Source organism: Dermochelys coriacea, chromosome 7 (assembly GCF_009764565.3).
Source record: "Dermochelys coriacea isolate rDerCor1 chromosome 7, rDerCor1.pri.v4, whole genome shotgun sequence".
Classification (NCBI taxonomy): domain Eukaryota; kingdom Metazoa; phylum Chordata; order Testudines; family Dermochelyidae; genus Dermochelys; species Dermochelys coriacea.
In genome coordinates, this window is record NC_050074.1 from 126,096,266 (window position 1) to 126,119,111 (window position 22,846).

Below are 22,846 nucleotides of genomic sequence, written 5' to 3' on the forward strand. Positions count from 1 at the left end.
CCAGCTTGGCGGTTCCTGCAGCTGGAGAGCAGTGACCCTGCCCCGGAGGCAGGGACGGTGGGGCTGCTCTACTAGAGGACACATGGTACGCACTGAACCCAGCCTGAGGGCCCGAAGCAGCATGGGCCAGCAGTTAGGGCACAGGGCTGAGAGCCCAGGGACCTGAGTTGTGGGCTGACCTTGGGCAAAGCAAAGCAGTGGCTGTGTGGCACCCAGCCTGAGGGGGCACTGCCCCCCCCAGCGAGCTGCTAGTGGACAGAGCTGGCATAGACACGAGTGGGGAAGGCCAGCTTTGGAAGGGCCCTCCTGTTCCTAGAATGGGGCCCCTGCCTGCAGGACACAGCAAGGCCCTGAAAGGAGCAGGGAGTGGGGCAATTAAGAGGACCCCAGGGAGCAAACCCCTCTAGCTGGCGGAGTGCAGGAGGGACATGCAGGCTCAGAGGGGCCCTGGGACTTTCAGACCCAGAGTCGACTAAGCCCGGGAGAAACCCCGGGCCAGGCCAGGCCAGGCCAAGCCCTTGCCCCCAGGAGAGAGATAAAGAGACTGCAGTGGCCCTGGTGGGTTCACACCTCAGCAGCAGCCTCTGGCCCCTCACCCCAGCCATCTTCCCCACTCAGGCCATTAGCAAAACGTGTTTATTCGGCTGGCCCATGGATTCCATGCGCCGCCTGTAAGCGTGCACAGCCGGGGGCCAGGCGCCTGCCTTCCAGCCAGCAGGAGCAGGGCTGCCCCGCAGCTCCGCCGTTGTGCTTGGAGCAGGCTGGCCTCCAGCCGCCCTTCCCACCCCGCTCTGGGAGGCTTGGTCCAGGGCAGCAGCTGAAGGGCTTGGCTGGTTAGTGGGGTCCTGGTGCGATTGTCAGTCAGTGCAGGAGCTCGTGGGGGCAGGGCCTCACCTGCCTGGGCTCCCCAGCAGGAACCTGCAGACACAGAACAGGCAGCACGGTGAGGGGTGAGCTCCAGGCTGTCCCGGGAGCCCCCTGCCGCACCCCCCGGCACTCACCATTCCCCACGGGCCACCACCGCCTCCTTCCGCACCAGCCGCTTCAGGTCGTCCAAGGGTCTGGCCAGGGCCCGGATCACACGCGGCTTGTACGGGAGCAGCTGGAGGGGAGAGTGCTGCCCGTCAGCGGGGGCACTGTGCGCCCTGGAGCGAGGGGCTGGCTAGCCTGTGCTTGGCTGGCAGCCCCAGGTTCCCGACAGGGGACATCTGAACTGCCCTGGCGAGCCTCCATGCCCCCCGCGGGCAGTACGGAGCCGTGCTCAGCCCGCTCCAGACCCTGCAGCCACTCCTCCCTGCCGGGGTTCACCCCTTCCACCGTGGGGGACCCCACCCTGGGCACCAGGCTCTATCCTCTTACCCATGGTCCGCCTGGCCCTTAGCCGTGATCCCTGGCACTCGCCTTACCCCAGCGAGGCCAGACATCGCGTCCAGCCTGCTGAGCCGCTCCTGTCTCCCAAGGAGGGTGGCCAGGCAGGCTGCTGGGAGCGGGCACTTACCACGGGGATGGGCAGGCTGGTGAGCGCATGGACACACTGCAGCGCAGCGATGCGGATGGCCTGAAAGAGAGAGCGCCGGGGTGAGCGTGGGCAGCAGTGGGGCAAGGAAGGGAGAGGGGCAGGGCACGCACCATGGCGGGGCTAGAGGTCAGGCTCAGGAACTTGGTGACCAAGGTGTCGACGTGCAGGCTCATGACATGCGGCGCCTCCAGCAGCAGGGGCTGCAGGCAGCTGAGGGTGGAGAGCTGCACCACACGGTCCGGGCAGGATAAGGCCTCGAGCAGCAGAGACAGCAGCTGGGGGGACACAGGCAGTGAGCGACGTGTCGGCTCAGCACCCCTGGGCCGGCCCAGCCCGGCCCTGCCAGCCCAGCACTCACCGTGGGCAGCTCCGTCACCAGCACCGGCCTGGGCAGGCAGTTCAGCACGTGGGACAGGCCCTTCAGGTAATTCGCCTTCACGCCTGGGGAGAGCAGAGGGAAGCGGATCACAGCCCCGTTCCTGGGAGGGGCCATGGACACATGAAGGGGGAAGCACCCCCCAGAGCTGGGGGCCTGGTGGACACTGGGGGCTGATCCCCACCACTCACACCCAGAGAGCTGGGAGCCCAGGGGGGTGGGGGTAGCCTGGGAGGTGGGAGTGATGCAGGTGGTGGGGGTGGCCCGGGGTGGAGCAGCCCAGGGGGCAGGAGGGGCCCAGACGGTGGGACCCAGGCGGTGGGATCGACCCAGGGGGCAGAAGGGGCAGGCAGCAGGGGTGGCCCGGGGGGTGGGAGCGACCCAGGGAGCAGGGGTGGGAGGGGCCCAGGCGGTGGGAGCAACCCAGGGAGCAGGAGGGGCCCAGGCGGTGGGACCCAGGTGGTGGGAGGGGGACCCAGGCAGCGGGGGGCAGCAGTCAGCCCACATGGTGGGCTGGGCCTAGGTGGTGGGATCGACCCAGGGAGCCGGAAGGGCAGGCAGCAGGGGCAGCCCAGGGGGTGGGAGCAACCCAGGGAGCAGGAGGGGCCCAGGCGGTGGGACCCAGGTGGTGGGAGTGGCCCAGGGAGCGGGGGGCAGCCCGGGGGAGGGAGGGGCAGGTGGCGGGGGGCAGCCCGGGGGCAGGGGGGCCGGCGCGCTCACCAGGGCCGGCGGCATGGAAGCCCTGCACCAGCTTGGGCACGTTGTCGGTGAAGAAGCGCTGGCGGAACATGATGCGCACGTCGGCGTGACACCCCTTGTGCAGCACGTCGGGGGAGTCGGCCATGAGCAGGGAGAAGCCGTCGGCCACCGCGGGGCCCAGCTCAGCATCGTCCAGGAGGCCCAACAACTGGAGCGGGAGAGAGGAACCGTGAGGCTGAGCGAGGGCAGGCGCCCAGGCTGGCAGGGCCTCTCCCTGGCCCAAGGAGAGGTGCAGGGTGGGCAGGGTCCCCGGGGCCTCCCCTGCGCATCGTCTCCAGGGGGCGGTTGGCTGCTCACCTTGTCTGTCAGGCGGGAGCTCAGCGGATGGTAGCGCAGCACCAGGGCTTTGCTCACCTGCGGGGCAGAGAGAACAGAGTCAGCTGGCCCTGGAGAGCCGGGCGGGCACAGCCAGCTGGCCCCTCCAGCCCAGGGTGCCGTCCTTACCCAGAGGAGCAGGGCGAGGGCCTGGGTTCTGAGCGGGCCCTCGGCAAGGCCGGCCTCCATCCTGTTCACTGCCGTCTCCAAGAGCTGGTCCAGCTGCTGCCCTGGGGGGGGACAGAGGGGACAGGCTGAGAGAGTCCTGCAGCGCCCAGGCCAAATGCCCCTGAGGCTGGTGCAGCGGAGTGGAGACTGGTCCGCGCCCGCCCCACCCTCTTACCTGCCGGGGACTTGTTCACCAGCCCCGCGAAGCACTTGGCAGCTGCGCTGGCAGTGAAGGGGCAGTGGCAGGAGCAGCTCAGAGCCAGCAGCTCCTGCAGCAGCCTGTCCTGCTGGGGAATCGGCACCTGGAAGAGACCAGAACCCAGTATGGATGCTGGGCACTCAAACCCCAGAGCTGCCAATCCCGGGGGCGCTGCCCACGCCGCATCCACACTGCCCCCGGTTCACCCCGGCCCCTCCAGCCCCGTTAATCCGGGTGAGCCCATCCCCCGACTTACGTTCCTGGGCAAGGAGCAGACGAATGCCATGAGCAGGGAGACGAGGCGTCTCTGTGCTGCCATGTGCTGCCCGCCCTGCAAGGGAAAAGCAGCACCAGTGTCACCAACTGCCCGTGCCCCAGCCCCCCGCAGCCTCAGCCCCTCCCTGCGCCCCCACTCACCTGGAAGGGCTGGAAGGGGCAGGGAAAGCTGCCCTGAGGCAGGAAGGAGACCTCCCCGTCCAGGAAGAGGGGCACCACCTGCGAGACGCTCTGGGCAGCCAGCCTGCGGGGAGGGAGGGGGAGACAAGCAGGAGCCTCAGAGATGCTGGGATGTGCTGCTCTGGGGAGACCCCAGAGCAGCCATGGCCAAGCAGGTCAGGAGAACAGCACTTCCACCCAGAGTCACAGCGCCCCCCACGGTGAGGAAACAGCCCCTCTTCGCTCAGCCCTGCCTCCCCAAGGAACAGAGCGGGGGGCTGTGCAGCAGGACGGGCATGTGATGGGACAAAGTGAAAAATTTTTGTAATATGTTTGAGTCTGATGTGCCTCAGTTTCCCCTGCACTGGTCCCCTCTGGGTGGGATAGGACTCTGTCCTCTCAGGACAGGCTGAGACAAGGGTGGGGTGTCACCTGGCTGTCTGGTCCTGGTCCCAGATCAGTGGAGATTTGAGCCGCCGATTGCAAATCCAGTCCCCAGGACCCTGACACCCAGTGCCCCAGAGGACAGAGATCACCCCGCCTCTGCGCAAGGAAGCTGAGACGCCCCCCAGGTGAAAATCAAAGGGCTGTGAAGGGGGTGAGAGGCTCAGAGGGGGCTGCTGGAAGAAGTCGGGGCTCTCACCAGGAGCGGGAACCCGACAGAGTTGGAACCCAGGGGCTCCCTACAGCCTGGCTGGACTCTGGGCTCCCCAGAATGGGCCATGCTGTAACCTTCAGTTCTCTGGGCGACCCGATGGCCGGCCTGGGCCGTGGCCAGTTACCGAACAAACCCGATTGTCTGACAGTTGGGGAAGTCACTGCGAACGCTGGCCGAGGGGCAACCTTCAGGGGCTATTGCACAAGCCTCCCTCGGGGGCTCTCCCAGCTGGACCTGCTGCCCGGAGCTCAGGGGGGCAGCGGGGCTGGAGTCCAGGCTAAGGAGGTGGGGAAGCCGTGAGGCTTATCCAGGGGGTCTGGCACACTGAAGGACTCCTCCCAAGCTGGGGCAGTAGCACCGACCCTGTGGCTCCGTGATGTGGCCCCAGGGCAACCCATTCAGAGCCCCAGTGGCCTGCCCTGGGGTGCTGGTGTTACTCACTCAGGGCACAGGTGGGCGCTGGCCGCGCTGATGACGGGCACCATGGCAGTCAAGACCTCCTCCTCCAGCAGCAGCTTCCCCAGTGGCGAATGGGCATTCTCTGCAGCCAGCAGCGAGGAAAGGGCCAGGTCAAAGCCTGCCTGCAGCCCACCCGTGGGGGAACCTGCCACAGCTCCTGCAGTGTAGGCTCAGGCACCCCTCAGAGTGCTCCCGGGCACTTGCAGGGTTAGGAGAAGGGCTACAAGGCTGGCGTGGCCATTGCAGGTCCTCTCACCAGCAGGGGCCGGGCACTGCCACCAATGGGACCAGCAGGGAGGGGCACCTTCCCTTTGACGTTCCAGGCTGTGACAGCGCCTCCCCAAGGGCGCCACACCTGGCAGGGCAGCTGGGCCCAGCCTATTGGGCTGGCCAGGCACAGGGACAGCATCCGTCCTGGGTGCCCTATGGCGGCTTTCCAGCCAGAAGCCCCTGGTCTGACCCCAACGAGGCACCAAGACCCAGACTGTCCCCTTCCATGCCCAAGCCTGGGCCTCACCTTGCATGGTGGCCTGCACCGTCACAGCAAGCAGGCAGGGCACCACAGTCTGGTGGTAGTACCAGCAGCTCTCAGCATCCCGCTGGCACTGCACCGCCACCCGCTGCAGGCTCTGGCACACGGCCACCAGGTCGCAGGCCCCCACTGGCACGTTCCCTGCAGGGCAGAGAGTCCCATGAACATCCCCCCGGCACAGACAGCGCCAACACTCCCCCCTGCAGGGGCTCAGGAGGTGGCAGATGCTAAGCAGCACATGGACAATTTATGAAGTGTCCCTGGGCCAGCTCAAAGCTCCAGCCCATGAGGCACTGGCAAGGTACCAGCTCTGCTAATGCTCCTCAACCCCGACCCGCAGCCTCCTGGTAGCCCAGCCCTGGGCACCTCCCCTCCCCTCCCCCGAGGCTCTGCTGACACCCCTCAACCCCAACCCGCAGCCCCCTGGTATCCCAGCCCTGGACTCCAGCCCACGCACACACATCTCTGCGGATGCCCCTGCCGGCCCCCTCGGGAACCCGTGAAGGCTCCTGCAGGATTCCCAGGTGGCTTTACCTTTCGGCACCTGTTGCAGACACTGCAGCAGGACAGGAACCGTCTCTCGCACTATCCCGGGGTGTGTGGACACTGCTGCCAGCGCCTGCAGGCAGCGCGCCCGCAGGGAGTGCGGGGATCGCCTGCCCTCCTCCTCCCGCTCTGAAAGAAGCGGCACATGGATGAGACCCAGGGCACAGGCAGGTGGCTCTGGATGACGGCGGTGGTGGGGGAACAGACAGAATGGAGACCGGGCACAGCCAGCTGGGATCCATACTCAGCCCAGCCCCTTTGAGCACCACCAGGGCCAGGCCGCAGCAGAAGGGCCCCTGTGAACATGGCAGTAACAGGAGGGAAGGGGAGTCCCAGCGAGAGGGGGGCACGGCTCTGTATAGCTTAGAATCAGAGAATCTAAGGACTGGAAGGGACCTCGAGAGGTCGTCTAGTCCAGCCCCTGCACTCATGACAGGACTAAGTATTATCTAGACCATCCCTGACAGGGGTTTCCTAACCTGCTCTTCAAAATCTCCAGCGATGGAGAGTCCACAACCGCCCTGGGCAACTTATTCCAGGGCTTAAACACCCTGACAGGACGTTTTTCCTAATGTCCAACCTAAACCGCCCTGGCTGCAATTTAAGCCCATTGCTTCTTGTCCTAGCATCAGAGATCAAGAACAACAATTCTTCTCCCTCCTCCTTGTAACAGCCTTTTATGTACTTGAGAACTGTTCTCATGTCCCCTCTCAGTCTTCTCTTCTCCGGACTAAACCAACCCAGTGTTTTCAGTCTTCCCTCACAGGTCATGTTTTCTAGAGCTTCCATCATTTCTGTTGCTCTTCTCTGGACTCTCCAATTTGTCCACATCCTTCCTGACATGTGGTGCCCTGAACTGGACACAAGACTCCAGTTGGGGCCTAATCAGCGCAGAGTAGAGCAGAAAAATTACTTCTTGTGTCTTGCTTACAACACTCCTGCTAAGACAGCCCAGAATGACGTTCGCTTTTTTTTGCAACAGCTTTTATTCATAGCTTATATTTACTCGTATTTAGCTTGTGGTCCACTATGACCCTCAGATCCCTTTCTGCAGTGCTCCTTCCTAGGCAGTCATTTCTCATTGTGTATGTGTGCAACTGATTGTTCCTGTCTAAGTGGAGGACTTTGCATTTGTCCTTATTGAATTTCATCCTATTTACTTCAGACCATTCCTCCAGTTTGTCCAGATCATTTTGAATTTTAATCTTATCCTCCAAAGCACTTGTAGCCCCTCCCAGCTTGGTATTATCTGCCAATACTCTCTATGCCATTATCTAAATCGTTGATGAAGATACTGAACAGAACCGGACTGAGAACCAATCCCTGCGGGACCCCACTCATGATGCCCTTCTAGCTTGACTGTGAACCACTGATAACTCCCTCTCTGGGAGCGGTTTTTCAACCAATTATGCACCCACCTTATAGCACCTCCATCTAGGAGCTGGGCATAGCACGGGCACTGCAATGACAGGGGAGTGAGGGGAGGGCCCCAGTGAGAGGGGCACAGCATGGCACAGGCATGGCACAGGCACTGCAGTGATGGGGGAGGGAGAAGCAGGGTGCCAGTGAGGGGTGTGTGGCTCTGTACAGCATGGCACAAGCACTGCAGTGACAGGGGAGAGAGAAGTGGGGTGCCAGTGAGGGTGGCACGGCTCTGTACTGCATGGCACGGGCACTGCAGTGACAGGGGAGGGGGAGGGAGAACGGGGGTCCCAGCCTCTCCCAGGGTGGAGGCGATGGGACCTTCCCCCAAGGAGAGAGTTGCCTCCCTCCCACACCAGCCAGGCCCCAGTACCTGACTGCAACTCCTCCGCGAGCCTCTGCGCCATGCGCCCCGTGAAGGCCCCTGGGTAGATGGGGGCCAGAGATCCTGCGGCCTCCATCGCAGCCATGCTGCAGGGGAGGAAAAGAAGAGGTGAGAGCCGCTGGGTGGGGCCAGCAGGGTCCCACATGGCCACATCAGCCACAGGCAGCAGGCAAAGGGCTCGGAGCACAGGAGAGACAGGCTGGGTTCGCAGCCCCTCAATAGGGGAGCTGGTGGCTTCTCCCCAACCCCTGGTCACTCCTCCATTCCCACGGCAGGCCCCAGTATGTTTCTTGGGGTGCAGGGCACCCAGGAGCCCCAGAGCCCAGTGGGGCCCCAGCCCGCCACAGGCGAGCTGGGTTTGTTCTAGCCAGGTGTGACGAAGCAGGACTGTTCTTAATGTTTTCTCTGAATACTGTAGGGGTGCCTCAGTTTCCCCTAGGCATTTCTTAAGTCTCCAGGTGGTGGGATAAGGGGGTGTAATTGTTGCTGAGCAAAGGTCCAGGGTACATAAATGGCGACACTGTCTCCTGGCCACTGATGGCCTGGGCCCTTCCCCCTGCAAGGTGAGAGCTAAAGGGTTGGAGAACAAAGGAATCCGGTGACCTCCTGGCCCGGGAAAGGGACAAAGCCCAGAGGGGGGCGGGCTGGAGGGTGAGTCAGTTTGGGGCTGGCTGGGGACATGGAGTGAAATGCAGATGGGGTTGTCTGACTCACTGCCCCCCAAAATGGACCCAGCTGAGGGGTCCTGTTCTCTGCACCTACAAGCTCTGTGTGAGACCATGTTCCCGTCGTCTAATAAATCTTCTGTTTTACTGGCTGGCTGAGAGTCCCGTCTGACTGCGGAGTTGGGGGGCAGGATCCTCTGGCCTCCCCAGGACCCCGTCCGGTCGGACTGGCTGTGGGAAGCGCACGGAGGGGCAGAGGATGCTGGATGCTCCAAGGTCAGACCCAGGAAGGGGGAAGCCGGGTGAGCTGGGTGCCCTGCAGACAGGCTGCTCAGAGAGAGGAGACCTCCCCAGAGTCCTGCCTGGCTTCGTAGGGAGCAGCTCCAGAGCATGGCCTGGGGACTCCATGACAATAGGCCTGCCCACAGGCCGGGGACCTGCACAGCCACTCACCAGCTCTGGGAATCGTCCGCGTGCAAGATGAGCCGGGTCAGGTGATCCACGACCAACTGCACATCGCGGGGAGCCAGGAGCCCTGAAACGAGAGAGACAGCTGAGCTCCCCACATCTCGACGTCAGGCCCAGTGCCCAGGGCACTGTCCAGCGGGCACCGGGCCAGGCCCTGCCCCCACAGCCTGCAGCACCATCCAGTGCCCCCAGGTGCTGCCCCAGCGCAGCACTGGCAAGGCCACAGGACAGCCCAGCTAGAGGGGAACAGGGCCCTAGAGCACCCGCTATTGTCAGCGCCCTGCAAGGGACTGACACCAGCCCATAACCAGACAGCCTCCCCCACCCGAGCTGCTGCCACCACCAGCACCCTCCCCCGGGGAGACACCAACCTGGCAGCTTGCCCAGGACGGTCAGGGCTTGGATTCCCACCAACTGCAGCTGCACGCTGGGGTCCGTCAGTGCCGAGAACAGCATGGAGCAGAGCGGGGCTCGGGAACACAGCAGGGCGCTCTCCTCTAGGGGACAGACAGACAGACAGCGTCAGGGCCCCTGTGGGCACAAATCTTAGCAGGAACCAGGGGGGGTGGGGACATAGCCTCCGGCCCTGGTGCCACCCGGCCTGAGGGCTGCGCAGATTTCACACACAGCACACCTCACCCACCACAGAAGTGCAGCTACCTCTGTGGTGGGACGCAGCAGCTGGTTCATCTGCAAGTCAGTTTAAATCACTAATATTGAATGTGCTGCCAGCCCATCGCTGCCCAGTTCAGGGCAACGGGCAGCACCTAGGACTTAGGGCAGCAACAGTCTGGACCGTGGGGGCACCTCGGAAGCAGGTAATGACCCCCCCATGTTGGGGTGGCGGGGGAGTTAATAGCCTCACCTTCATCCTCATGCCCCCACTTCTGCTGCAGCTCCAAGAAGCCCAGAAGCATCTCCAGGATTGTCCTTCGCTGGCTATTCTACAAGGGGCAAAGGTACAGCCCTGGTCAGAGGCCCCTGCTCAGAGCTGGTAGGGGGGTCCCGTGCAGTGTCCCGGCACCAGGGCCCCCCGGTGCAGACTGGCGGGCGCCCCTCACCTGCGGGTGTTGATTGTACTGCTCCAGAAGCAGGGGCACGACGCTGCTGGTGATCCGGTGGCCGGCTCGGAAGGAGGCGCCCGCCGCTGCCTGCAGGAGCTTGGCACTCGGCCACACCAGCTTCATATCAGGCTCGCACAGATGGTGTCTGCAGTCTGAGAGAGCAGGCGTCAGCTACACCCCCAGGAGCCCCAGGTCACACTGCTGCTCTCCGCTCACACAGCTCCAGGACACTCTTCCACCCGGAGCCCACGGGCGCCCCTGCCATGCCAACCCTCTGCAGGGAAGGGTGCGACCCTGGCAGTTCCCCAGGCCTGTCCCACTCGGGGCCCGCAAAGGGGGAACAGGATTCGGAGTGGCAGTGGGGAGTGCCGGGAGGGGACACTCAGTGCACGCAGGCCCCAGAGCCAGGCGTGGGCGCCGTGCAGGGCCCCTCCAGGAGGTACCTTGCAGGATGCCGCTCAGGAAGGAGTCTAGCAGGTCCTCAGTGTCCGAGCTGAGCACGGAGCGGGACAGGCAGGCAGCCAGGCTGTGCAGCGCAGCCAGAGCCTCCGCCTCGACCTTCTCGCTGGCCGTCTGGAACACCTGCGGGAGGAAGTCAGACATGCTCAGATGCCAGCCAGAGGGAGATGGACCCCACTCCCACTAGCTCTGGAAATGGAGCACAGGGCCCCGCCCCAAATGCACCCCCCAAAAGCCCCGATGGGGTCTGGTTCCCCCCAACCCTCGTGCTCTGGGCAGGGCTGCCAGGGCTCAGCCAGGGCTGGCCGCAGTGCTCTGGGGCTCTCCTGCGGGGATGCGGAAGACTCCTCTTCCCAGCAGGGAGCCTCCTGCCCCCAGCTGCGCTCATGGGGCCCAGCTGCACTCACCTCCCTGCGCAGGGACGACCAGAGGCTGGGGAGAAATTCCTGCAGCTCCTTCTGCCCGTAGATGGTGCAGCAGGCGCCCTGCAGGAGGGAGCCAGGACAGACGTTAGGGAAGAGCCAGCAAGGGAGGGGGCCAGAGAGCAGGGACATCTCCCCCATCAGAGGGCTCAGCCTGCCAGGCTGGCTGTGGGCAGGGCTACAGGGACAACCGCGTTAGGGCCAGGGAGAAGAGACCCAGTGCTCCAGCCCGTCCCCCGTACCAGGGTCTGCAGGGAGTCCAGCTTGGCGCTCTGCATCTCCGAGTCCATCTTCTCGATTAGCAGCGGCAGCAGGAACTGCAGCAAGAGAGAGGTGGGTTAGACTCCCTGGACCCAGCCCACACCGCCAGCTCCCCACCTAGGACCTGGAACTCCCCCGTCCCCAGACGGAGGCAGGGCTGTGAGTGCAGAGCCTTCCCCAATGCATGGCTGCCGGCAGCCATCCTGAGCTCGCAGGGCATGGGACACAGGGGCACCTGCCAGGGCTTGCAGCCCTTTCCAGGGGAGGCCCAGCCCATCAGCTGCCATCCTCCACCAGAGCACTGAGACCTAGCACTGCTTCCCCAGAGCAGGTCTCTCCCCACCGCGTTTGGCATCAGTGCCCAGCAGCCCAGAGCCAGCCTGGCCGGTCCTCGCTCTGGGGCCCAGCCACCCACATGTAAACCGTGGCATACATTTGTGACAGAGAGGGTCACCAACCAAGGGGACCGGGGCCCAGACTATCACAATGGCCCCAACCCCACATCCCTCCAGCTCCACAATGGGATCTGTGAATTCCCTCCTCCCACCACGGTGTACCATGCAGGGAGCTGGTTCTCCTCAGAGGTGCTGCTTGCCGGTCTGGAGAGGGGCCAGCACCCAGACCAGCACATCCGGTCCTCTCCTGCACTACAACCCAGAGCCCAGAAACACCAGCCCACCCTCCCTCCACCTCAGAAGGGCGAAGCTCCTTGGTGTAGCTGCTGCTCCCCACCCCAGGGGCATCGTACCTCGGCAAACCGGGGTGTGGAGGCCAGCACAGCCCGGAGGCTCACAATCAGGTCCTCTCTCTGAATGCAATGAGGGTCGTTGGGGGGCTGGAACAGAAGCACAAAGAGCAGGAAGCCCGTCAGACAGATTCCCCAAAGAACAGAACAGAACGAGCAGTAAAACATGCCACCATGGCTGAACCACTGCATGCATCCGATGAAGTGAGCTGTAGCTACGAAAGCTTATGCTCAAATAAATTTGTTAGTCTCCAAGGTGCCACAAGTCCTCCTTTTCTTTTCACAGAGTAAAAGAGGCCATTAGAGAGAAAAAGGCATCTTTTAAACCCTGCAAATCAAATCCCACTGAGGAAAATAGAAAGGAGCACAGACTCTGGCAAGTTTCTTTGCTTTGGTCTTCACGGCTGAGGGTGTGAGGGAGATTCCCACGTCTGAGCCAGTCTTTTTAGGTGAATCTGAGGAACTGTCCCAGATTGAGGAGTCATTAGAGGAGGTTTTGGAACAAACTGATAAACAGCAATACGTCACCAGGACCAGATGGGATTCACTCAAGGGTTCTGAAGGAACTCAGATGTGAAATTGCAGAATTATTAATTGTGGTATGTAACCTAAGTGATCGCTTCAATCAGCCTCTGGACAAAGATGACTGGCAGAGAGCTAATGGGACACCAATTTTTTTAAAAAGGCTCCAGAGCTGATCCTGGCAATTACAGGCCGGTGAGCCTGACTTCAGTACCAGGGAAACTGGTTGAAAGTATAGTAAGAACAGAATTACGAGACAGAGATGAACTTGATTTGTTGGGGAAGCGTCAACATGGTTTTTGCCTCACCAATCTACTAGAATTTTCTGAGAATGCCAACAAGCATGTGGACAAGGGGGATCCAGTGGATATAGTGTACCTGGACTTTCAGAAAGTCTTTGACAAGGACCCTCACCAAAGGCTCTTAAGTAAAGTAAACTGTCATGGGATAAAAAGAAAAGGAGGACTTGTGGCACCTTAGAGACTAACAAATTTATTTGAGCATAAGCTTTTTTTATTTGAGCATAACCTTTTGTGAGCTACAGCTCACTTCATCGGATGCATTCATTGCTGTAGCTCAAGAAAACTTATGCTCAAATAAATTTGTTAGTCTCTAAGGTGCCACAAGTCCTCTTTTTCTTTTTACGGATACAGACTAACACGGCTGCTACTCTGAAACCTGTCATGGGATAAAATCCATGATCCTCTCATGGATTGGTAACTGTTTAAAAGATAGGAAACAAAGGGACCAGAGACCAGCAATTCCAGTCAAACGAACCTGGCCTCACGCACACCGTCTAGGACACCGAGACCCACAATGGGACACTCACCAGCCTCGGTTCTCACCTTGCCCCACTTACCCCCAGCCCTGGCCCCATGGGAGCGTGCTGACGGGCAATGCAGAAGGTATGGGGAGGAGAGACTCACTCACAGGAGTAAAATCAATGGGGAAGTAGCAGGATGTCACTTCAAAGAGCTCCTCCACGAAGGGACCTGCAGGGAGAGAGCAGAGATGGCTCAGCCCCAGGGCCAGCCCCACAGGAGACCAGGCCAGGAGCCAGCAGCTCTGGAGCCAGCCCAAGGCAGCTCAGGATCACAGGGGCCTCCGAGGGTGGTGGCTGCCCAGGAGGCAGACCCCTCCAACAGCAGGGGCCCCCCAAGCCGCCTGCAGGGCCGAGGGCGGCAGGGCTGCCATGCGCTTACCCAGCACATAGTCCTTGAGGATGAGGTCGCGGACGATCTGGAAGGCAACCAGCAGATTGCGAGGGTCCTTCTCCCCGTCCATCACCTGGATGAAGCCGAAGTGAAGTCGGCGCCCAGGCTCTTCAGCTCTGCAGAGGGAAGGAGCATGCACACCAATGGCCCAGGGTCCCCACAGCCCAGCCGCTGGGCCAAGCCACAGGGCACTGCCAGCGGGGTCCCCCATGCCCTCAGCCAGGCCACAGCGCCCACCCTCCTCACTTCCAGTGGGTTGTCTCCCTGCCTCACCTTCCTCTCTGGTATGCATGAAGTTGGTGATGATGCTGTAGACCGTGTGGCGATCCAGCTGTGGCAGGGACTGGAGGGGAAGAGTGGAGAAGTTAGGAGAACACACGTGTGATCCAGAGCAGAGGGATCACAGCAGAGCTGACTTGGGGCTGGAGGGACTACGACACACAGTGCTGCTGGGTGAAGGGACGCCAACACGAAGGACATGCACCCCCAGGGGAGGGAAGTTAGTGTGGCACACAGGGGTGCAAGCAGGAGGAGTGCGAGGGCATTAAACAAGGAGGTCAGACTGGGCAATCATCTCCCAGAACAGGTGGAATCCACGTTGCTTGGAGGTCTAACCCTGGCCTGCAGAACAGCCTGAAGGGCCCAATCCCGCCCTGGCCAGAGGGGGCAGGGACACGGACCAGATGGGACCCAAGGCTCTGCTCTCTGAGACTTTTCCAACCACTCCCCAGGAGGCAGCCGGCTCTAGAGCAGCCAGCCAGCAGGGAGTCCCCAGGGACCGCGCTGCCCTCCTCCAGGCATGGCTTGATCCACACCGCCATGCAGGAGGGACACAGGAGCAGGAGCTGTGCCCGTAGCCAAGAGGCACTTGCGCAGTCTGACTCACCGGAGCATGCACGCAACACATGACCCTGGCCCATGGGGGCGCGGACAGCAGCTGGGAAGGGCCCGTGAAGGGGTGTGACAGACAGGCTCTGGCCGCTCACCTGAACGTGCACCTCCTGGAAGATGGCTTTGAGCACGGACACAGCCAGGCCTGGGGCCAGCACCTCGCACATGCTCTGGGGACACAGGGAGAGAAAAATAAGATACAGTGCAGAGCTGCCAGCCACCACCGGAAGGTGATCTGCAGCAGAGTGGGGTGCCCCCATCCTATCCCCCCTCAACACACAGGACAGGATTTACCAGCTGTCACCTCACACTCTGCACAGTCTAATGTCAGGGAGCCCACAGGCTAATCACACTAATGATTCAATCACCTCTGCCCAGCCAAATCCTGCGCCAGAGGGATCCACCCACTCCTGGGGAGGAGCTAGTCCATGGCCATTAACACGTAATAAGGGTGATCCAACCTCATGCTTCAGGGTCTAAGCTGTCCTTGTCCCCGCCCCCACAGGGTCAGGAAGGCATCTGTGTCGTCCCCCGTCCCCCCAGTATCGTTCACATGCATTAGAGGTGGCTTCAGCTTCTTCGGAAGTATCTGACAGGCCACAGCAGGCACCAACAGACTAGCAGGCTCCCGTGTCCCCCAGACGGACAGATGTTGCTGGTTCCCAGCTCTGTCCTGGAATCCTTCTCCTGGCTGGGCGGAGAGGGGGTGCAGCAGCAGGAGAAGCGAGCTCACCAGCGCGTGGAGTCCCTGTAGCACAGCAGGGATCACAAGGTGATGATCCTTCAGCCGGTTCTCACAGAACAGGACCAGGTGCGTCACTGCATGGAAACAAACGCCCTACATGTTAGACCCCCAACCCCAGCTCTGCGGGCTGAGCCCACACCTCCCGGAGAGCCATGGCACCTGGGACTGGGCAGCAGAGCCAGCTGCCAGGCCACTTCCTGGTGAACGCCTGGCTCTGGAGCGGCTGCAGGCTTTCTGCCATCAGCAGCACCATCCACTCCCCCTGGATCGACCCCCCCCACCTCTCTACCCCAAGAACAGCCCCTTCTGCACCCCATGTCTGAGCACTAATGAGGTGGGGCCTGCACCAGCAGCTCTGCCCACATCTGGGCGAAAGCAGATAAGGGCCTGGGCGTAAGCGCATGTGTAAACACCGGGCCGGGAGCCGGCAAGTCAGCTCAGCCAAGCAGCGAGACATCACAGGGCGGGAGCAGGGCCACAGCAGCAGTCTGGGATTCCCCACCCCGCTCCAGATCGCGTTCCTTTGCCCTAAATCACAGCCTAGAGCACCCTGGGGCCACTGCGGCAGGAAGCAGACCCGAAGTGCCAGCTCACAGCACCTGTGCCCTCTGCTACTGCAGGGGAACACTCCAAGCCCTGGCACAAACAGGGACCCCTTTCACACAGCAAGGCTCTGAGTGTGACCCCCCCTTTCAATTAAAAACACATTTTTATATTTAATGCTATTATAAATGCTGGAGACCAGCAGGGTTTGGAGTGGAAGCTGACAGCTCGCGACCCCCACGAAATAACCTTGTGACTCCCTGAGGTGTCATGACCCCCAGTTTGAGCACCCCTGCGCTACGGCACATCATGTGCATGGCAAGTCACCCAGCTACTAGACCAATGCCCACTCTGGTGTCCAGGGCTGAAGTTACACAGGGAGAAGGGGGCTGGCACATACCCTACCTTCTTCCTCTTGGAGCAAGGAGTGACAGTGGAGCAGGACCTGGGACAGCAGCTGGAGGCCTCGCCCACGCATGCGAGGTTCTGTGTTCTCAAGGCAGGACCTAAAGGTGGGGTGGAGAAAGACGAGAGGACCGCGGTGAGCAGAGCCCCCATTCAGTGTGCACAAGTGGGGGGAGAGTAGCAGTCAGAGCAGGGGCCGGCTGCAAGGACTACTCTGCTCTGTGCCCAGTTCTGACACTGGCTGCATGGCCTTGGCAAAGTCACTTCCCCTCTCAGTAATACAGCCCCCCACCGGCCCTCGAGGGAGGAGGACTGGGAGACTTCACTCAGTAATCTGTCCGGGGCTATGAAGCTGACACCAGAGGCCCCTCCCCCACCCCCAATACATCCACAACAGAGAAACCCCAATTCTCCGTTATCAAACGCAGCCAGGAGCCGGGCAAAGAAACGGCTCTTGGTTCCGACTGGCCGCAGGGACTGAGAGCGAGGAGCAGCACCGAGACAAGGACCCTTCCTTGAGAACACCCACCCAGCAGCCCACGCCAGCAGGGAACTCCCGTGGGAGATGGGGGCGTGGGGCAGTTACTCTGGATCCTGGCAGGCAAAGACTTGGTGGCGACTCCTGCTTGGTTTGAGTCCCAGAATTCATTCTCCTGAAGCAATCCGGTATGCATGGGCTGGGCAAGGGAGGTGGCACTCGGCCCAAGCTCCATGAATGCTCATCCCCAGAGGGGGCGCTGCATGGTACCGATACAGCCAGAGTGCCCGGGGGGGGTCTCAGCTCCAGGCCAGAGGAGCGACACAAAGCCCCCTCTGCCTCTAACACTCCCGCTCCTGAGGGGAGCTCCATTCCGAGCCCCTGACTTTCCTGAGCTGGAGGAGGAAGAGGCAGAAGGTGTACGAGGTTCCTCTCACCCCAGGGCTTCCACGATCTCCAAGATGGTCCAGCTTCCCGCTTTCACCCCTAGGAAATGAGACAAATGATGAGCCAGGGAGGGCCCAATGCGTCCCTCAGACAGAAAGGGGCCGCAGAGAGCAGGGCTAGGCTGCTCTTCCCCACTGTGGAAGGAGAGGCAGGCCTAGCTGGTAGCACAGATGTTTCCCTAGCACCCCATTAAGTACTGGGGGACTTACAGGGAATTGTGGCGCTTGGCAGGGGATGGTGCACACACGCCAGCTTCCGAGGAGACAATGGGCAGGGGCGGGTTTTACCGAGTCTCTGCATCGCCTGCTGCAGCAGAACTCGGTGCCACACGAGGGTCTAAGTTCCAGTCCCATGCAAGGAGCCCCTCTAAAGCCTCACTGGGCAAGGGAGTGGAATACCATTCAGTCCCTGTCCCCCGCCATGGGAGCCAGGGGCTGGCTGCCATCAGCAGAAAAGTCCCGCCGTGGGATCCAGAGCGTTTTGGTGCCATCTTTGCTTAGAGGATGGCCCGAGTGAGACAGTGTCAGGACTCCCAGGTTCTACTGCTAGCTTTGGCTAGGGTGCCTAGTCCAGAGCATGACGATCCTTATAGATGAAGCCCAGTACTTCTGTCCTATCCTTGATGCACATGGAGAACAACTGATCCCCGTCCCCTAAAACAGCCCTCAACACATTTACAGGCTATTATCAGATTTTCCCCGCAGTCTTTTCTGAAGTAAACATGCCTTTTATTAACCAGCCTTCACAGGTCAGGTTTTCTAAACCTTTTATCATTGCTGCTGGCGTCCCCTGGACTCTCTCGCTCACCCCGTCTTTCCTAAGGCGCGGTGCCCGCGCTTCGACACAGCAGTGCAGGCGAGGCCTCGCCAGTGTGCAATACCGTGCGGACAGTTACCTCCCACCCGACAGACCCCACAGGAGAGAGCTACCCCGCCATGAGAGGGGCAGGGAGGGCTGGGAACCTAAACACAGGAAAGGCAGCCAGTGACTGGGCCCCATCAAACCCCAGAAGGTGCAGATGTCACCCAAGTCACCTGGAGCACCGTTCTCCTGCATCCAACCTCGCCCACCCTCCCCCAGGCAAGCACCCGTCACCATCCTAACCCAGAGTCCCAGCCTGCCCCACATTCCCCCTGCCCCCAGCTCCCAATCCACCCTCCCCCCAGCCCCACGCCCCCGCAGCTCCCAATCCACCCTCCCCCCAGCCCCACGCCCCCGCAGCTCCCAATCCACCCTCCCCACACCCCCACGCCCCCCAGCTCCCAATCCACCCTCCCCCCAGCCCCACGCCCCCGCAGCTCCCAATCCACCCTCCCCCCAGCCCCACGCCCCCGCAGCTCCCAATCCACCCTCCTCCCAGCCCCACGCCCCCCAGCTCCCAATCCACCCTGGCCCCATCCCCACGCCCCCCCAGCTCCCAATCCACCCTGGCCCCAGCCCCACGCCCCCCCAGCTCCCAATCCACCCTCCCCCCAGCCCCACGCCCCCCCAGCTCCCAATCCACCCTGCCCCCAGCCCCACGCCCCCCCAGCTCCCAATCCACCCTGGCCCCAGCCCCACGCCCCCCAGCTCCCAATCCACCCTGCGCCCAGCCCCACGCCCCCCCAGCTCCGAATCCACCCTCCGCACACCCCCACGCCCCCCCAGCTCCCAATCCACCCTGCCCCCAGCCCCACGCCCCCCCAGCTCCCAATCCACCCTGGCCCCAGCCCCACGCCCCCCCAGCTCCCAATCCACCCTGCCCCCAGCCCCACGCCCCCCCAGCTCCCAATCCACCCTCCCCACACCCCCACGCCCCCCCAGCTCCCAATCCACCCTGGCCCCAGCCCCACGCCCCCCCAGCTCCCAATCCACCCTCCCCCCAGCCCCACGCCCCCCAGCTCCCAATCCACCCTGCCCCCAGCCCCACGCCCCCCCAGCTCCCAATCCACCCTGGCCCCAGCCCCACGCCCCCGCAGCTCCCAATCCACCCTCCCCACACCCCCACGCCCCCCAGCTCCCAATCCACCCTGCCCCCAGCCCCACGCCCCCCCAGCTCCCAATCCACCCTCCCCCCAGCCCCACGCCCCCCCAGCTCCCAATCCACCCTGCCCCCCAGCCCCACGCCCCCCCAGCTCCCAATCCACCCTGCCCCCAGCCCCACGCCCCCCAGCTCCCAATCCACCCTGCCCCCAGCCCCACGCCCCCCAGCTCCCAATCCACCCTGCGCCCAGCCCCACGCCCCCCAGCTCCCAATCCACCCTGCGCCCAGCCCCACGCCCCCCAGCTCCCAATCCACCCTCCCCACACCCCCACGCCCCCCAGCTCCCAATCCACCCTCCCCCCAGCCCCACGCCCCCCCAGCTCCCAATCCACCCTCCCCCCAGCCCCACGCCCCCCAGCTCCCAATCCACCCTGGCCCCAGCCCCACGCCCCCCCAGCTCCGAATCCACCCTCCGCACACCCCCACGCCCCCCCAGCTCCCACTCCACCCTGCCCCCAGCCCCACGCCCCCGCAGCTCCCCATCGCACCCGCCCCACCCCACTCCCCCCCAGCTCCCAATCCACCCTGCCCCCCAGCCCCACGCCCCCCCAGCTCCCAATCCACCCTGCCCCAGCCCCACGCCCCCCCAGCTCCCAATCCACCCTGGCCCCAGCCCCACGCCCCCGCAGCTCCCAATCCACCCTCCCCACCCCACGCCCCCAGCTCCCAATCCACCCTCCCCAGACCCCCCCCCCCCAGCTCCCAATCCACCCTGCCCCCAGCCCCACGCCCCCCCAGCTCCCAATCCACCCTGCCCCCAGCCCCACGCCCCCCCAGCTCCCAATCCACCCTGCCCCCAGCCCCACGCCCCCCCAGCTCCCAATCCACCCCTCCCCCCAGCCCCACGCCCCCCAGCTCCAATCCACCCTGCCCCCAGCCCCACGCCCCCCCAGCTCCCATCCACCCTCCCCCCAGCCCCACGCCCCCCACTCCCATCCACCCTGCCCCCAGCCCCACGCCCCCCCAGCTCCCAATCCACCCTGCCCCCAGCCCCACGCCCCCCCAGCTCCCAATCCACCCTCCCCCCAGCCCCACGCCCCCAGCTCCCAATCCACCCTGCCCCCAGCCCCACGCCCCCCAGCTCCCAATCCACCCTCACCCCCAGCCCCACGCCCCCCAGCTCCCAATCCACCCTGCCCCCAGCCCCACGCCCCCCCATCTCCCAATCCACCCTTGCCCCAGCCCCACGCCCCCCAGCTCCCAATCCACCCTCCCCAGCCCCACGCCCCCCAGCTCCCAATCCACCCTGCCCCAGCCCCACGCCCCCGCCAGCTCCCAATCCACCCTCCCCCAGCCCCCACGCGCCCCCAGCTCCCAATCCACCCTCCCCCCAGCCCCACGCCCCCCAGCTCCCAATCCACCCTGCCCCCAGCCCCACGCCCCCCCCAGCTCCCAATCCACCCTCCCCCCAGCCCCCCGCCCCCCAGCTCCCAATCCACCCTGCCCCCAGCCCCACGCCCCCCCAGCTCCCAATCCACCCTGCCCCCAGCCCCACGCCCCCCAGCTCCCAATCCACCCTGCCCCCAGCCCCACGCCCCCCCAGCTCCCAATCCACCCTGCCCCCAGCCCCACGCCCCCCCAGCTCCCAATCCACCCTCCCCCCAGCCCCACGCCCCCCAGCTCCCAATCCACCCTGCCCCCAGCCCCACGCCCCCCCAGCTCCCAATCCACCCTCCCCCAGCCCCACGCCCCCCAGCTCCCAATCCACCCTGCCCCCAGCCCCACGCCCCCCCAGCTCCCAATCCACCCTGCCCCCAGCCCCCGCCCCCCAGCTCCCAATCCACCCTCCCCCAGCCCCACGCCCCCCAGCTCCCAATCCACCCTGCCCCCCCCCCCCCCCGCCCCCCCCTCCCAATCCACCCTCCCCCCGCCCCCCGCCCCCCAGCTCCCAATCCACCCTGCCCCCAGCCCCACGCCCCCCAGCTCCCAATCCACCCTGCCCCCAGCCCCACGCCCCCCCAGCTCCCAATCCACCCTGGCCCCAGCCCCACGCCCCCCAGCTCCCAATCCACCCTGGCCCCACCCCACGCCCCCCAGCTCCCAATCCACCCTGCCCCCAGCCCCACGCCCCCCCAGCTCCCTCCACCCTCCCCCCCGCCCCACGCCCCCCAGCTCCCAATCCACCCTGCCCCCAGCCCCACGCCCCCCCAGCTCCCAATCCACCCTCCCCCCAGCCCCACGCCCCCAGCTCCCAATCCACCCTGCCCCCGCCCCACGCCCCCCCAGCTCCCAATCCACCCTCCCCCCAGCCCCGCCCCCCAGCTCCCAATCCACCCTGCCCCCAGCCCCACGCCCCCCCAGCTCCCAATCCACCCTGCCCCCACCCCCACGCCCCCCAGCTCCCAATCCACCCTGGCCCCAGCCCCACCCCCCGCAGCTCCCAATCCACCCTCCCCCCACCCCCACGCCCCCCCAGCTCCCAATCCACCCTCCCCCCAGCCCCACGCCCCCCCAGCTCCCAATCCACCCTGCCCCCAGCCCCACGCCCCCCCCCCCCAATCCACCCTCCCCCCAGCCCACGCCCCCCAGCTCCCAATCCACCCTGCCCCCAGCCCCACGCCCCCCAGCTCCCAATCCACCCTCCCCCCAGCCCCACTCCCCCCAGCTCCCATCCACCCTGCCCCCAGCCCCACGCCCCCCCAGCTCCCAATCCACCCTGCCCCCAGCCCCACGCCCCCCCCAGCTCCCAATCCACCCTCCCCCAGCCCACTCCCCCCAGCTCCCAATCCACCCTGCCCCCAGCCCACGCCCCCCCAGCTCCCAATCCACCCTCCCCCCAGCCCCACGCCCCCAGCTCCCAATCCACCCTGCCCCCGCCCCACGCCCCCCCAGCTCCCAATCCACCCCTGCCCCCAGCCCCACGCCCCCCCAGCTCCCAATCCACCCTCCCCCCACCCCACGCCCCCCAGCTCCCAATCCACCCTTCCCCCAGCCCCACGCCCCCCCAGCTCCCAATCCACCCTCCCCCAGCCCCACGCCCCCCAGCTCCCAATCCACCCTGCCCCCAGCCCCACGCCCCCCAGCTCCCAATCCACCCTGCGCCCAGCCCCACGCCCCCCCAGCTCCCAATCCACCCTGGCCCCCGCCCCACGCCCCCCGCTCCCAATCCACCCTGCCCCCAGCCCCACGCCCCCCCAGCTCCCAATCCACCTCCCCCCAGCCCACGCCCCCCAGCTCCCAATCCACCCTGCCCCCAGCCCCACGCCCCCCCCAGCTCCCAATCCACCCTGCCCCCAGCCCCACGCCCCCCCAGCTCCCAATCCACCCTGCCCCCAGCCCCACGCCCCCCAGCTCCCAATCCACCCTGCCCCCAGCCCCACGCCCCCCCAGCTCCCAATCCACCCTCCCCCCAGCCCCACGCCCCCCAGCTCCCATCCACCCTGCCCCCAGCCCCACGCCCCCCCAGCTCCCAATCCACCCTCCCCCCAGCCCCACGCCCCCAGCTCCCAATCCACCCTGCCCCCAGCCCCACGCCCCCCCAGCTCCCAATGCACCCTGCCCCCAGCCCCACATCGCCCCGGCCCAGCCGGTACCTGCCGCCACCTCGGCCGCCCGCCCGTCCTGCTGCCCGGCCACGAAGTCCCGCACCCAGCCCCGCAGGGCGCCGCCCGGCCCCCCAACACCGGCCGCCGCCATGATGCGCTGTGGAGGGGGGGGCCCCGAAACAGCAGCGCATGCGCGCCAGGGAGCGACCCCCCCGTCACGGTGGATAGGCGGGACA

General features: G+C 64.6%; 1 protein-coding gene across 1 annotated transcript; it reads right to left on the minus strand.

Moving 5' to 3' along the window:
• Window positions 1–622: 622 nt before the first annotated feature.
• MMS19 (MMS19 homolog, cytosolic iron-sulfur assembly component) lies at window positions 623–22,811 on the minus strand. Its single transcript, XM_038408855.2, is given in 32 exon segments — window positions 623–918; window positions 1,002–1,102; window positions 1,499–1,558; window positions 1,630–1,794; window positions 1,878–1,960; window positions 2,616–2,802; window positions 2,952–3,008; window positions 3,099–3,199; window positions 3,313–3,439; window positions 3,593–3,667; window positions 3,754–3,856; window positions 4,871–4,970; window positions 5,406–5,561; window positions 5,955–6,095; window positions 7,762–7,859; window positions 8,892–8,973; window positions 9,278–9,403; window positions 9,772–9,850; window positions 9,968–10,122; window positions 10,414–10,552; window positions 10,837–10,914; window positions 11,094–11,168; window positions 11,861–11,947; window positions 13,310–13,371; window positions 13,582–13,683; window positions 13,686–13,709; window positions 13,867–13,936; window positions 14,580–14,654; window positions 15,218–15,303; window positions 16,178–16,278; window positions 17,093–17,141; window positions 22,659–22,811. Coding segments are annotated over 32 exon segments (3,075 nt in total). The 5' UTR covers window positions 22,762–22,811; the 3' UTR covers window positions 623–890.
• Window positions 22,812–22,846: the final 35 nt, after the last annotated feature.